Source organism: Helianthus annuus, chromosome 16, assembly GCF_002127325.2.
Source record: "Helianthus annuus cultivar XRQ/B chromosome 16, HanXRQr2.0-SUNRISE, whole genome shotgun sequence".
NCBI lineage: Eukaryota > Viridiplantae > Streptophyta > Magnoliopsida > Asterales > Asteraceae > Helianthus > Helianthus annuus.
Genome location: NC_035448.2, coordinates 164,986,589 through 165,002,408, shown reverse-complemented (window position 1 = coordinate 165,002,408; position 15,820 = coordinate 164,986,589). Strand labels below are relative to the sequence as shown.

The 15,820-nt window shown below is 36.1% G+C and overlaps 1 protein-coding gene across 1 annotated transcript; it reads right to left on the bottom strand.

The window, feature by feature from the left end:
• Positions 1 to 3,453: 3,453 nt before the first annotated feature.
• Positions 3,454 to 8,748, bottom strand: LOC110919929 (nitrate regulatory gene2 protein-like). The gene is made up of 4 exons (XM_035984826.1): positions 7,461 to 8,748; positions 6,778 to 6,962; positions 5,384 to 5,607; positions 3,454 to 4,455 (listed from the first exon to the last, which is right to left on the bottom strand). The coding sequence occupies exons 1-4, from the start codon at positions 8,641 to 8,643 to the stop codon at positions 3,666 to 3,668; spliced, it is 2,382 nt and encodes a 793-aa protein (XP_035840719.1). The 5' UTR covers positions 8,644 to 8,748; the 3' UTR covers positions 3,454 to 3,665.
• Positions 8,749 to 15,820: the final 7,072 nt, after the last annotated feature.

The following is a 15,820-nucleotide window of genomic DNA, read 5'->3' as shown; positions in this document are numbered from 1 at the left end:
CTTTGTCGGGCGTTATGCGACAAGTGGTGAAACGCGTAAGAGATGAGCTTTATGGGGCTTTATATGACTTGAGTGTGTAGTGGGGATATATATGTAGAGGGCTTTATATATGTATGTATATGTATATGTGTGTGAGTGGGAAAGAAGACCTAACGGTCAAAATTATGGAACTCTCCTCCACGCCACGATGTATATAACGGCAGCAACATTTCACACCCCTATAACGCCGCCTCTATGATCTATCGATGTTCCGCGACGATATGAAGCGCCATGCCCACTTTTCCCGTGATTTCCGCCCCATTAGAGATGGACTAAAATAAGATATTCTAATATGAATTAGTTGAAAGTTACTTTAATTTACTAGAAAATGGCGTTTTAAGCATTTTAGGGCATATTCCTCTCTCTAGGGGTGTTAGGTGCCTTTTGGGACAGCAAAAGTACAAAAGGTGTTTCCGTGTGTCTCTTAATGTTTTAATATAAGCCACTTGTTGTAAAAAATATTAATAAAAGCCAAGAAAATCTACATTTCATATTAAAAAAAATCCCATGTCATGTTGGTCTTTGGACAATAGATGGCACTCGATCCTCATTCCCCGCTCTCATAGGGTTTTACATCTCATCCTTCCTCCAACATGGGATTTGATTGGTGTCTCCTTGAAAATATTTGATTAGTCGACTAGTAGTAAATAGTAATAATAAATTCATAAATGTTTAAATTTTAAAAAAGCTCATCAATATTTTTTTCCAAATAACATTTTTTCACCTAAATATCTCATAATTTTATACTTACAAGAATTTGAACCCAAATCACTTTTGTTTCACACAAAACATCCCTTAAATAAACGTTGATTTTTTTTTTAAAGTAGGTTTTTTTTTTCCAATGGTGTTTCACATAGGTTTTCTTCTTCTTTCTTGTCAATCTAGGATCTTCTTTGTCCATGTTGTGAGCGCAACACTGTGGCGGGAGGGGCGCGAAGGGGATGTGGGGTGAGGGAGCTCGGGCGTGGGGCGATGGTGGTTTCATTTTTTTTTATATTAAATGACATATAACTCAATCACCATCTCAATCTACCATCACATTTCACCTCCTCCACAACACATACTCTTAGGTGGAAAATATAAAACCCTACACCATCTACGTGACGTGCATTTTTTCATACATCAAATTCACCACATCACATAGTTGTATCTTAAATAATAATTCTTATCTTAAATAACTATTCCAAATGGCTGAAAAAAACAAAATAAGTTTGATACTTGAGTTTCCTAATTTAATTCAAAGGCCAAAAATTATCTTATTTCGGATGAAGTTAGTTTTTAATAAACTTTATAAAAGAAAAAAAGAAATCATGCATTTAGATTTTTTTTAAATATTAAAACTAAATTATATGTTAATAGAAAATTTTAAAAAGGAAAATTACACTGATTACGCTATTGAAAATTCTAACTTTTCCCATTCTCACTACAAGTTTTCTTCAATCATTTGAATTCACTATTCAAATATTGAAGAGTCCAATTTTACAAGATCATATAAAAGAGCACCCATTTGCCATTCAAATAGCTATTGAAAAGTTATTGCAAGACACCCATTTGTCCAAAGAATTTATTAATATATAAAATGAATTTCTAAAAAATCTTGGTATCTTGGTTAGGATGGAGGGTGTGATATAAAGCCCTTAGGGTTTTATCACGGCACATCAGTGTCATGTCACATAGAGAGTTTTAAAGTCAATCTCTTTCACTTGCATGCTATGGTGTAGAGCCACTTTAAAACTCTCTATTAAACAAAATAAAAAAAAATAAAGAGAAGATATTTGATTGGTTCCCTTGGTAACATGCAGGGGGAGGGAGAGGGCGTCAACGAGGCGCCAAAATTGCTGATCTGCGGGGTGGTGCGATGCCACACCCTGTGGCCTTATGGTCAAATACATAATCTTCTAAAAATATAAAGTCGTAGGAAGGGTATCATGACGGGTGGTCCATGGGACAACCGTTAAGTGTGTTAAAAGACGAGTTAATCCCTCATTTAATTGTGTAATTATCTTGAATTAGATAACTACCGTTGTTTGTGTTTCAGGTGTGTTCGGAGCCTAAAAAGAGAGAAAACGCTGCTTTGGATGGGAATGGATTGGAACGAGTTACACAAGGATTGGAAAGAAGAACAAAGGAGTTGTTTCAGGGGTCCATCGTAAATTATGGTGATTTACGGTAGCCCCTGAATGTTTATTTCTCTACCGTAATCCAGTAGAGAACCAGCGTAAAAACCTGAAAGCTACCGTACCTTACGGTAGCTACCGTAAGTTACGGTAGGCTCTGATGCAAAATGTGTAACTGCCCATTATTAATCTGCTTTCAAGTATCTTTTCACATATCTCATCATGGGAGACGTTTCTCAGAGTTCACGGGGTGATTTTTGGGCTGGTGCAAGTGTTTGTGAACAATTCTAAACATTTCGGTTTGTGTTTCGATTCGTATGAACTTTAATCTTTGTGTTATGATGATTCATCAAACAATGTCCGGCTAAACTTTCGGCGATCATCTTAGGTTGAAGGTTTTTCTATGACTTTTGTGTGTTTATCTTATTTCTAGAATAATGAACTTGGTATGTTTGCTATGTTTATTATGGTGCATGAATATTTGATTGTAAATTGTTAATTGATGTTTTGATCTTAGTCTAAACCGTACGTTCTTGGTGTCGTTGACAATCGAGATATCACGGGAGGGGTTAGGGTTGGATATTGGTTAATTGGTCATCGGGTAACAACCTCGCATTTCTCTAATCCGAGTACTTAGTTCCCTTTTATCACAACAAACGTTTATGCATGAGTCATGTCTATGTGACTCTTTCTAGTTGAACTTAGACACAATTGTTAAAGGAAACCGGAAACCTAAGATGGTCACTCTCTCTTAATATGTTTTAACAACCAATCTTGATTTGCAATTAGTTTAGTAATTTAGTTCTTAAACCCAAACAATCAAACTCTTGAATTTTAATTTCTGCAGTTTTAGTTTAATTTTAGTTAGGTACAAAACTACATAATCAACATACTTTCCACAAACTCTCTGTGTTCGATACCCACTCGCTACTATCTATTAGATGTAATTGGATTAAATTTGATTGTGACCACGACATCACGTCATATCAAACAAACTTTGATTGAACTCACTCAATAAGCATTAAAACAGTCTCATTGAGATTTTAGCTTTTTGGATTTTGGATTTTTATCTTCTACATTTTAAAATTTTTGTTTAAATCATTGTGTCTTTTATATATTTGCGTAATTATGTCTTTTTTAGGATTCATTGTGGTTTTTTTTCCACGACAATGTGTTATATTTTGCTACCCATTGTGTCTTTGTACCATTCTCATTTTTAGAAGACTTTTTAGTATAACTTTACCCAAGTCTATAAGTATTTTTGTAATAACACATAATTAATTTATCATCACATGAGATAAATATAAGAGCAAGACAAATATCATACAAAATATATAAAACTTGCCAAAAATTCCCTAGAGTTATATATACATTTAATAACATCTCAAAAACCCTCTTCAAAAACTTAAACTTTTAGCCATTAAGAACACCATAACATATATAATTCTATGAATTATAATATAATCTATTTCTTTTCCTTTAAAACAGTAAACCAGACTTCAAAACTCACTATTTAACTGCATAAGATTTGTTGCAAACACCCTCAAGTGCCTCCATTATCAAGCTTGAAAAGCTTGTCATAGCTTGAAAAACTCCAGGCAAACCAGTTTGAATATTGTTTAAAGTCATTGATCTTGTTACCTCAACCGCCTTCGAGTGCCTGACCATTTCATCCTCGACCCGTCTTTGACATGCCACGAGCTCGGTCTTCTTTTCTGAAAGTGGGTCCCGGGCATCCAGCCCGTGCCCATCATCCTGCCCGCTGCCGGGAAGCCCGAGCCCGACCATGGAATAAGAATGGTAGTATTTCTTCTCTATGTTTCTTAAAGATGATGCTTTTTTCTCAAGTTCTTTTGATGCGGATTCAGTGCGTTTTTTCACCTTCATTTCTTCCGCTTGTTTTAAAGAAATGGAATGGACGACGTTTATGAAGCTTTTAATGGCTTCAGACGCCACTGTGTCAGGTAAGCGATCAAGGGCTAGTTTCCACTCGTCAAATACGATGTAAACATCCGAGGGCTGTGAGCCGTTGATGTTTGCTTCTTCAGTGTTGATGGGAAGAAGTGTGAGTTTGAACCATCCTTGGAGAGATCTGATGAGATCTCTTTGGAATTTTACGAGGCGGCAGAAACTCGTGTGCCAGGTGGACACTGCTGCTTCAAGATCACGAGTCGCTTGGCGGTGTAGGTCAGAGGTTGACTCGCCTTTCGTTGACCGGTTGACTAGACCCCTAACTTGTTGAACTACATGGTTTTGGACTTCATGACATTGGTTCATAGATCTCCACATGTACATTAACCTGCATTAACGTCGCATTAATATTAAAGTGTCAATCCTGAAAATTGTTATACTGTAGAATACGTAAATTTGACCCGTTACTTACACAAATATAAGAGTATCAATAAGTACAATGTGTACCGTATAAACTTAGGTTACGATTTCAAATCTCTTTAATCGAGGTGCCGGTTTGACAGCTTATTTAATAAAAACAAGAATAAAAAACCACAATGAACATGCAGGTTTGGACCATGGCACTTTACTCTGGTCCAGGACAGTTGGTCAACTACCACATATTGGTGCCTTTAATAAAGCTTCACACACTTGATCTCCTACACAAAAGTGCCAATAATTTTTTCGTACCATAACATTCCGATTGTTCAAATTTCTTCCCTCCAAAACACATCCATTTTCAAGCAACATTATTCATTATTTCATTATAAGGTCAAGGTATACAAGTTGGAATCTTACGAAGGTTCGATAACCATTTTACCTATTTTGACGAGTTTCACCAAACGATGACCTTAAGAGCATAGTTGTTAATGGCAAATAGCGACAAACAGCGATAAGTTACCTATATGCTACATACCGAATCACCATAAATAGCGGGCGCTATTTTGTAAATAGCGATACATTAGAAAATAATTTTTTTTTTAAATTATATGTATATTATATCAAAATACCCTGGTATATACGCTATTTTACATGTATATTTAACAAAAACCTAAAATCCAGCTATTTTATAGCTATATATAAATCGCTATTTATATTAAAAAAAATAAATAAATAAAACTGAAATCCCGCTATTTATGGCTACATACCCTGTAGCGACCTTTGACCTATACGCGTATAGTGACCGCTATTGACAACTATGGGTCAACGTCATAACTCATAAGCATACGATCATGACATAAAACATAATACATATGTGTGTGTGTGAAGTTACTTACCCATGACAAAGTTCGATAAGCTGTGGGACAAGCTCAGCGTCTCGTAGACCAACAATGGCGGTAGAGGTAGTTGAGACAGCCTGAGACGTAACGACTATTAGCGACTGAAGTCGCTTTATCGAAGCTTTTGTTTTGTTCAATTTACTTTCATCTTCCCCTTTGTATTCCTGGCTTTGTAGCGCCGACAACTTCTTCTCATGCTCGATTTTAACTCCTTCCCGTGCCTAAACAACAATTCAGTTAAATCGGACAAATATTTAAATTTCAGTTGAATATTTTCCATAATTAAAATAATAAAAAATATGGGAATCCTAAAAGAACACATAGTATATAATGAATATGACATATCAATCATTTCATGTTCATAGTTTTATACATACAAACTATCTGCCAAATAAAAGAAGAAGATAAAAGGGTATTTCATTCATTCATTGTAGCAGTGAACAATGTTGTTGCCTGCTAGTCATGTAAAACCAAAATAAGTTTTGTTTTGTTCTTCTTTTTCCACATTTGATGACAGACAAAGATTGCTCCAGGTTGTCATAATTGGTCAGTCTACCAGTTACTACTTACAGGGACAGTTTGGTCATTGCACGACAACCTTTATTTATTTCTATCACTTATTTCCATCCTTTGCCCAACCAAGTTTTACCAACATGGAGGACTCTCTTTTCATTTTCACTTAGGCAAAAAGCTTCTGGATACTTGTCATGGCCCACAACTGCCATATTTTAGTTTTACCCCACCATGGGCAATTTCGTCATTTTTTCAAAATAATCTACATGATCAGGCTACCGGCTAAAACCTCCAAGGGCGAAAAGGTCATTTCACAACAAAGCAAGTTTTGGAAAAATAGGAACTTTTTACACACCCTTTCACATGGCTCAATGTGTTTGTTAATACATGATAAATGGTGGTACCAGATAAGACTCACAAGGGCATTTTGGTAATTTCATAACAGACCATACCTATCCAGATTTTTATTTATTTTTTCTTATGAGATAACTTTTATCAACCTATTTACACGGAGCTCTTCTTTTAAGGCACAAAATTATACAAGGGTAGGCTGTTGGAAAATAATAATCTTTTTTAAATACCCTTTTGTATAACACAATGGTTAAAACAATTCCACACACTGATTTTACCAATGGAGGTATGGAACCCACGATGGTCAAAATCCATGTGCACCCATTGACCAGGGGTATTTTCGTCATACAAAAGAACCACCCACTAAAGATTACTATCATCATAAAGGCAACATTTTTGCACCGTTACATATCTTTATTTCAAGATTTTGTTTGAAAATATTGGATAAAAAATGAGCCTAAAAAAAGAAACTGAATTTAACAATCATGTCAAAATAATCTTTAATGTTATGATAGTAATTTCATTACCTTTACTTCTTGGTAGAGCTTCATCTCCCAAGCTAAGAGTCGCTCCAGAGTTGAACACAGACTCTTCGAGCCGCCAGGTTCACCAATTGAATCGGGCTCGAACCGGTACTTAATCGCCAATGGCGGCTTCGATGTCCAGCTTGAACTCAAGTTACTCAACACCCCACCTGAATGATACACCTTCTCTGCAAAATTCAAAATAAATCACACCCAATTCAAAATAATAATAATAATAATAATTAATAAATAAATAAACAAACAGATAAATAAATTAGTAATTTTTGCAACCCAATCTCAAAAAAAAAAAAATAGTAATTTTGCAACCCAGTCTCAATATTAAAAACAAATCATACCCAATTTCAAAAAAAAAAAAAAAAATTAATAATAAAGAAAGAAAAAAAATTAGAAATTCTGCACCCCAGTCCCAAAACCCAATTTCAATTAAAAAAAAAACTAAACTAATAATTGTACAACCCAATCTCAATTGAAAAAAAACTAAATTAGTAATTTTGCGACCAATCTCAATTAAAACATAACATAAATTAGTAATTTTGCAACCCAATCTTAAAATTCAAGACAAATTATACCCATTTCAATCAGGAAAACTGAACTAATAATTTTGCAATCACAAAATTCAAAACATATCATGCCCAAATTGCATAAAAAAAAACCCAACAACTTACTTTTTAATTGGCGAAAACTCCGGTCAAGTTGAGCTCTACCGGTTTCAAGCATCTCAGACACTTGTTCACCGGCATCAGCAGCTTTATCAAAATACTCTTTAATCGAACCAACAATTTCCGCTAGATCTCGATGTCTAATCACCATTCTCATATCCGAATTATCCTCATACTGACTGGTGTTCCAGCTTGCACCATCATCACCCTTTTCCGATTTACTCATCTTCGATTTAGTGGCTGCAGAATAAGGCCTATTCACCGACTCGTTATGAACAGAGGATCCGAAATTAGACCGACTCTCCATCTCGGATCTAGAATCCCTATCAATTTCTTCATCATCATCGGAAGTTGAGCTCGTAGTGCTGTAACGATCTCCCCATTCGCTACATTGCACTTCTTCTCTCTCCTCTGTTTCCTCATCATCCTCTCTTTCTAGATGATGACTGTTGTTGTTTTTCTTCTGAGAATAGGTTGAATAAACCGAACGCTTATCTTCATTATTATCCCAATGATTCTTCTTTTTCTCGTTCTGGGTTGAGTAGATTGAGGTTTTGCCCGAATAGATTGAGGATTTATCGTCTTCGGTGTCGAAATTTGGTTGCCGGTGATTGAAGTATTCGGAATCAGGGGGAGATGGGGGGTAGAAGTTTTCCCAGTTCCAAACAGAGGAAGCTTGTGAAGGTGTGGATGCGTAATTAGCTTGAGCATTGTATGTGTAATTGTTTTGGGGGTTTAAGTTTTCACGAGGAGAATAAGAAGCTTCGCTTGATTCAGAGAGAATGTGAGGGAGTTTGATGGTGGGTTTAGGGCGGCGTTGACGGTGGGTAACAGAGGAAGTCACCGGTGGTGGGTGTTTTGATTGTTTTGAGCTTGCAAGTGATGGAGATCGGGAAACTGATTCCGGTGGTGGAGGTGGGGTTTGGAGGGGATTGAATGGAGGGGGTGTGGGGGTAGAGGAGGAAGAGGTGGGGAGGAGGACGGCGGGAGTTTGGTCGGCTACGGGGAGGGGTTCGCCGGAAGCGAAGGTGGAAAGGGCGGATCCGGTGAGTTTAAGGGAGCGGCAGTAGTCGGAGTGAGCGGCGGCAAGGTGGTGGCGGGCGTAGACGGCCTCTTTGATGAAACGACGGCGGTCTTTGCAACGGCGGACGGAGTCTTCGTTGCCTAGCTTTGAGGCGGTGCAACCCATAGTATGGTATGGTGGTGAGATGGGTCTCAGGCGAAGTGGAATAGTTTCAGGAGTTTGGAAAGAGTACCAGTGAGGAGAGTGGGAGAGACAGTGTGTAAAAAAGGGAATTTATAATTTATTTATTTGCTGTAAGACTAAATTAAAAATAAAAAGAAGAGTAAACTGCCATTTTGGTTCCTGTGGTTTAGCAGTTTTGCCACTTTAGTCCAAATCTCAAACTTATTACATCTGGGTTCCTGTGGTTTTCATTTTGTTGCCATTTTAGTTCAAATCTCAAATCAGGTCAGATTCCCCACTAATGACCCTGCTATTTTGTCTTTACCCTCAGGGGCATTTTAGTCATTTTGGTCCAAAATAATGTTTGAAGATAAATAACCAGTTGATTTGCCCAGCTCATCTTCTTCCTTCAACTATCCCCCACCTCTTCCATCTCTTTCTTCAATCAACCTCCGCCACCACCACCACCACCACCGTATCCCAGCCACCATCACCACCGCCGTATCCGGCCACTACAAACCCAATATCACCATTCATCAACCACCTCCCATCCATTTCAGGTAACAGACCACCGCCAGTAGCACGTCATCACCACCCCTCTCCTTCTGCTAACAGACCTGAGACCACCACCACCGCCAACACGTCATTACCACACATCCCCTTCTGCCGCCGGACCTCACCGACCATCGCTGCTACTACCCAACCTCAACCACCACCACTGGAAAAAAGCCCTAACCCCTAATCCCCTTAAGTTCCCCAAAATCTTATCAACACCACTACACTACCAGATCCACAACAAACCCACAAATCTAACAACACATGGTAAACCGATTTGTGTGGAGGTGCTCACCGGATTGACTTGCAGGTTCACCGCATCGTGTTGCAGGTTCACCAGATCCACAACAAACCCACAAATCTAACAACACATGGTAAACCGATTTGGGTGGAGGTGCTCACCAGATTGAGTTGCAGGTTCACCGGATTGTGTTGCAGGTTCACCGACGGGGGACTGATGTAAGAGACAAAGAGGGCCGGTGGTTGCAGGTGGTGGTGCTTGGCGGCGAGAGGGTGGTGGCAGGTGGTGGTGCTTGGCGGCGAGAGGGTGGTGGAGGGATGAAGATGAGGATTGCTGAAGATGAAAGAGAGAGAGAGAGAGAGAGAGAGAGAGAGAGACGAGGGATGAAGATGAGGATTGTTGAAGATGAGGGTTGTTGAAGATTTGATGAAATGAAGAGATGAGGGTTGTCAAAGATGAATGTGTGTGGTTTAATTAAAAATGTGTTATAATAATTCCAGAAGGACCAAAATGCCCCTGAGGGTAAAGACAAAATAGCAGGGTCATTAGTGGGGAATCTGACCTGATTTGAGATTTGGACTAAAATGGCAACAAAATGCAAACCACAGGGACCCAGATGTAATAAGTTTGAGATTTGGACTAAAGTGGCAAAACTGGTCAAACCACAGGGACCAAAATGGCAGTTTACTCTAAAAAGAAACTAAAATATTACAAAGTTTATTGAGTTGATACTAATGAGAAACTAGTATAATTCTCCCGTGCATTGGTGCGGGTATTCGGTCGGTATCGGTTTGATTCATTACGGTATCGACACTTGCTACATCAACTGAAATATAAAACCCAAAAAATAAAGTCTTGATTTGAACCAAAATTGTATTGCCATGTGTTTTACATCATCTGAAAATCAAAAAACATAAAAACTAATATCGGTATAACGGTTCCAACAAAACACATACTGGTACTGGTGTTGTTCTGTCAAAATCAACAGTACATCGACGTTGCTAGTATAGTATCAGTTTGGTTCGACACTTGCTATAGGTTACAATATATCTAATATACTCTATACTCCTACTGAAGTTGTTCGAACGATATGGGTTCGGTTCATCACAGTAACAAACAACAAAATCAATTATCTATGACTCGTCCGATTTTGAACATAACTTTTATTAAAACGTAATTAATAATAACCACATCGCAACAGTATAAAGAATTATGCTATACTATTAGAATAACAAAATGGGTAAAGACGTCATTTTGTAAAGAAAAGAAAACTAAATATGATGTAGCTTGATAACATGTACTTTTGTATTTCGATAACTTGTACATTATCACTTATAACTCAGTTTCAGTTTTTTTTTATTGAGATGTAGATAAAATAGACACGTCAAACTGGCATACTTGAAATTTTATATATTATCCCATCTTAAAAAGTTATAACGAAAAAATATATATTTGCAATTAACTAATATAATAGTATATATAATAATATTTTTCTAGTATTCATCAACACTGTCTTAGAAAATATAAAATATAAAAGTTATAACGAAAACAAAATATATTTGCAATTAACTAATATAATAGTATGGGAATGTTCGTTTGAGAACAAAATTTAATTGAGAAAAAAAAGAAAAAAGGATAATTTTGTAAAACATTAAATAGTTTTTTCACTTATCTCGTTTATTATGATCTTTGACTAATTAATTAGTGATAAAGACTATCATCCTCCACACTAATTTTTTTTGCTTACACACATCAAAAGTTATCCTACATATTTCGAAATTTATCCTACACAACTCGTAATTTATCCTATACACTTCGTAATTTATCCTACACTTTAAATTATTTTATTTTATCTTTTTGAAAAAATATATATTTTGAAGTTAAGTTACAACAAATTTAATGTAGTTAGCTATTAAAAAGGAAGACTACAAATTAATGATCTACTATTATAGTGGAGAGTTCAAATGAGAAGAATTTTTTTTTTGCGGCAGGATCTCGATAGGCATTGATTCGGTTTGTTTCCGCACCGACACAATACATGCATTCGGTATAACAATCAACATCTGCTCTACATCGACCGAAAACCATAAAACGAACATGGCACCAATACCGACATTGTTCGGTCCGGCTCAATATGGTACAATACAGTACAGTAGTGATATAGTATCAGTTTATTGAAACTAAAAATATAGATATAATTCGTTCGGTTTTATGTTCGGTACAATAGCGACATGGTGTCTATTTTCAATAAAATTTACCGAAAACCATAAATATGAATAGTGGCAATTATGTTATTCAGTCGGTTTTCTTTTCGGTATGGTAGCAAAACAGCATCCATATTCAAAAAGATTTTTATCAGAATGTTGGAAAAAATACATAGATGCGTATTTAGATTATTTTTAAAAAATTAACGTACGCAGATTATTAAAAATTATATTAAATGAACAATACTAAAAACAAATACTTTAAAAAGCTATTTTTATTCATGGTCCCTCTACTTTAATATATAAATTATAAATGATAATAAATGATAAAATTATCCTAAACATAAAAATATATAAATAAAAAGATTGTTTATTAAATGAAAACCACTTTTATTGTGAAAACTCGAAAACTAACTAAAAAAAGCCTAAAAAACACACCAAATTTTGTTTTTCAATTTTTTTATAAAAATCGCAGGTTTTTTTATATATAAAAAAACATTTTTTCAAAAAAAATAAAATTTTTTTTGTAGTATACACATGTGTAGTACACATACACATGAGTAGTATTACACATGTGCAATACAAAAAAAAATTTCTTTTAGTTTTTTTATATATTAAAAGTGGCGAAAATTGGTATGCAAAAAAAAATTGGTTTGTTTTTTTGGCTTTTTTAATTAATTTTCGAGTTTTCACAATAACTAGTGGTTTTCATTTGAACCTTCCCCTATATATATATAATAAAAATATCTTTTAGTTGAATTAAAAGATTATAACAAACTAAAATAAACATATTTAGTTTAAATAAATAATATTTTAAGAATTGAACATTTGAAATTTAAATAAAAAAGAATGAATTAAAACACTACAAAAAACTCTATAATAATTATTTATTTATCTTAGTTACTGTTCATCGAGACTTTCTAATAATATGTATAATAGCGTGATTGGAAGGTAAGGTTGTAAATGAATTGAACGTTTAGTGAACAGTATGTGAATTGTTTGACGAAAAGTTTGTTTATACTCGTTTAATAAATGAATGAACATGAAGAAGAAATTTCGTTCTATTAGTTAAATGAATGAATATGAACAGAGGTCTCGTTAGTTCAATTTTGTTTGTGAACGTTCGGTGACGTGTTCGTGAACATTCGTTCATGTTCGTTGTTTATGATGTTTATGAGTTTTTTTGTACTTTTGTTTTTTTTATTTGAACTTTTTATGTTCTTTAGATTTTATAGATGGGTTAGGCCAGCATATGTCGCCGGTGGAGTATCGTACTATCCTTAAGTATCGCCTCATGATTCCTTTATTCCCAGTTGATGAGGTATGCCCTGTTTGTCATAAGGCGTGTTTGGATTCCTTTGGGGAGCATGCAGTTCATTGTAGAGAGCTCCCGAGGTTCAAATACAGACATGATTTGGTTAGGGATGTCCTTTTTGACATATTCAGGTGCGCTGGTATTTCTGCTAAGAAAGAGGCACCCGTTAATTTCTTAACAGACCTGTTGGAAGGGAGATCTACCCTTCGACCAGCCGACATTCTAGTCTTTGGATGGGTAGGAGGAAAACATGCCTGTGTGGATCTAACAGGGGTTTCCCCGCTTGTGGGCTTAGGGGGTAGTGCTTTCACGGTGGGTCAGGCTGCTTTAAAGGCTGCTTCGGATAAAGTGACCAATCGTGTTTATCCCATTTGCTTTTGATACTTTTGGTTTTCTGGCGCCAGAGGCTGTGGACCTACTTAGTCGAGTTCAAAGGGTCATGCATAGTAATGTTATGACCCCGAGATCTAAGGACGTAGTTTTTAAAAGGCTTAGTTTTGCGATTCAAAAAGGGGTAGCGGCGCAGCTTGTTGCCCGTTTACCAACTATCTCGATGTAAATTCAAAAGTAGTGTCATATAATATAATTTATTTAATAATAAAAAAACCCTATTCCCACTGTGCTTATGTGTCTTTCCCCTTTCCTTCTTCAATGTTCACATTGGGAAACACTATCAACCTCCGTTCAACTATTAGCGTTGCTTCCTCCCCATCCACCTCTAAACTATATCGTTTTCACCGTTTTTATTTATATTTGTGAACACGTTCATTTCATTAATGAACGAACACGAACAAAAAATCATGTTCGATAAGTGTTTATGAACGTTTGTGAACACTTTTATTTCATCAACAAACGAATACGAACAAGGCCTTGTTCGTGTTCGTTCGGTTCGCTTACAACCCTAATGAAAAGGGTGCTTTCCTTGAGAGGATTAGTCACGTCTTTATATCAACTAAACATACTCTGTCATATTAACTCTTCCTTGAACTTTCTATTTTGCCTCAAACGTAAGGGTTGCTTCCCTCGTGGGAGTAGTCCTTTTCATTTTTTTATTTTTTATTTCTAAAAATTAATAATAATTAAATATTGCGTTTATTTACGTTAAATACTATATTAATTTAAACCACCAAAAATACGTTATTTATTCTTGAATTAAAAATTACATAATTAAGATAAAAAAAAACTAAAACTAAAGATACCGCTCATCGTCAGTCGCCTCAAGGTGGGGTAATCTAGTCATCCAAGATGTTCCATGAGATCATATTTTAGTTTCCAATGCGTATCTTCATCCACCGGCCCGTTAAAAGTAGTATCTCGAAAACGGCCTCCATTGGAGGATCCTGAATGTGTACCGGTGCTATCGCGTTTCCGACGTCTTTTAAAATCATGTTATGTAAAATAATGCACGTATATACGACATACCTAATCTTTTTCATTGTTTTAGCACGCATTGGTCGATTAAGTATACCCCGTTTTGAGTTTAAAACACAAAAAACTTGTTCCACGTCTTTTCTTGTCGCCTCGTGTTGTCTCTTAAACTTCTTTTCATTCGAAAAGTGAGGATATGCAAATGTTTTCACAAACACTGACCAGGTAGAGTAGATTCCATCGGTAAGATACTATCCATGTTTGTATAAGTGGTCGTTCACGTACAATGGACATTTTAGCGCAGTTCCATTTAGTTGAGTGAGAAATAATGGAGATTGCTGAAGCACATTGATGTCGTTTTGTGAACCTGGTGGACCATAAAAAGCATGCCAAATCCACAAATCTTGAGAGGCCATCACTTCGAACATAAGTGTCGGGTATTGGTGAATGCCTCTCATATATAGTCGTGCAACTCTATGGGACACATTCTCCAAACGAAATGCATACAATCAAGGGTAGCAACATCCTAGGAAGGTGATGTTTCTCCTTATGAGTTTGGTGCAAAAGCGCAACGTCGTAGCTTATTGGCCTATGTAAGAACTCGAGAGCGTATATACTACATACTGTTTCGCAGAAAAATTCTAGACATTCACAGGAAGTCCTTTCCGACATATTTAAATACTCTTCGTTTTCGTCTAGAGGGTTACTAGTTGCAAGTTGTTTAATCGCGGATGTAACCTTTTGCAATGGTGTAAAACTCTTCTTTATTCTCCCATCCATGCCCTCTTGAAACCACGGATTATTTGTTTCCACGTCGCTCACAATTTTTAAAAACAACCTTTTTGACATACGAAAACTATGACGAAAAAAATCATCATTGTATTTCGGCTCCTCAACAAAATAATCTGCCATAAGGGTTTCGTGGCCTTTCTCCCGATCATGACAGGCATATCTTTTTTTACTAGATGTGCCCATCGGGTCACATGATAAAGTAAAATGACTGGTTGCTAGTTGGGTTGAGAGAAGTGTTGTGGATAATGTGGGTACGGTGGGGTGGGAAACTGTTGTGTGGGTATAGGTATAAGTTAATCTCATTATTGCTTTGGCTAATGTAACCCAACCCCCAAATGACAAGAACCTCCCTTTTTGTAACACCCCGTGTTACGAAAGTCAAAGTCAAAGTCAAAGTCAAGATTGAAGTCAAAGGAAGAAAAGATTGCTAATTGCGATCTGTCACTCCTTGCTTAATTACTGATTTGACTTCTTTGATTTGTAATCGAATCTTTTTATTTTATTGCTTTAGTTGTATTTTTTGGAGTATCTATTAATAATCGGTATTTAATCGATGTTTATCGCATGTTTTATCGCTTTATCGCTAATCGCATCGCAAAGCGCGCTCGCACTTTGATTGGTAGATTCTGAGTATTGTTTTACGTGTGTGTGTGTGTGTTACTTATGTGTTACTTGTGCATGTTTACTTTATGTTTGAGGTGATTA

Bases quoted from the DNA above. Each gene is read 5' to 3' on its own strand.
- LOC110919929 (XM_035984826.1), bottom strand. From the start codon at position 8,643: ATGGGTTGCACCGCCTCAAAGCTAGGCAACGAAGACTCCGTCCGCCGT. The intron at 6,963-7,460 runs GTAAGTTGTTGG...TGAATTTTGCAG, and splicing joins GAGTTTTCGCCAATTAAAAA to AGAAGGTGTATCATTCAGGT. The intron at 5,608-6,777 runs GTAATGAAATTA...ATTGTTGTTTAG, and splicing joins AGCTCTACCAAGAAGTAAAG to GCACGGGAAGGAGTTAAAAT.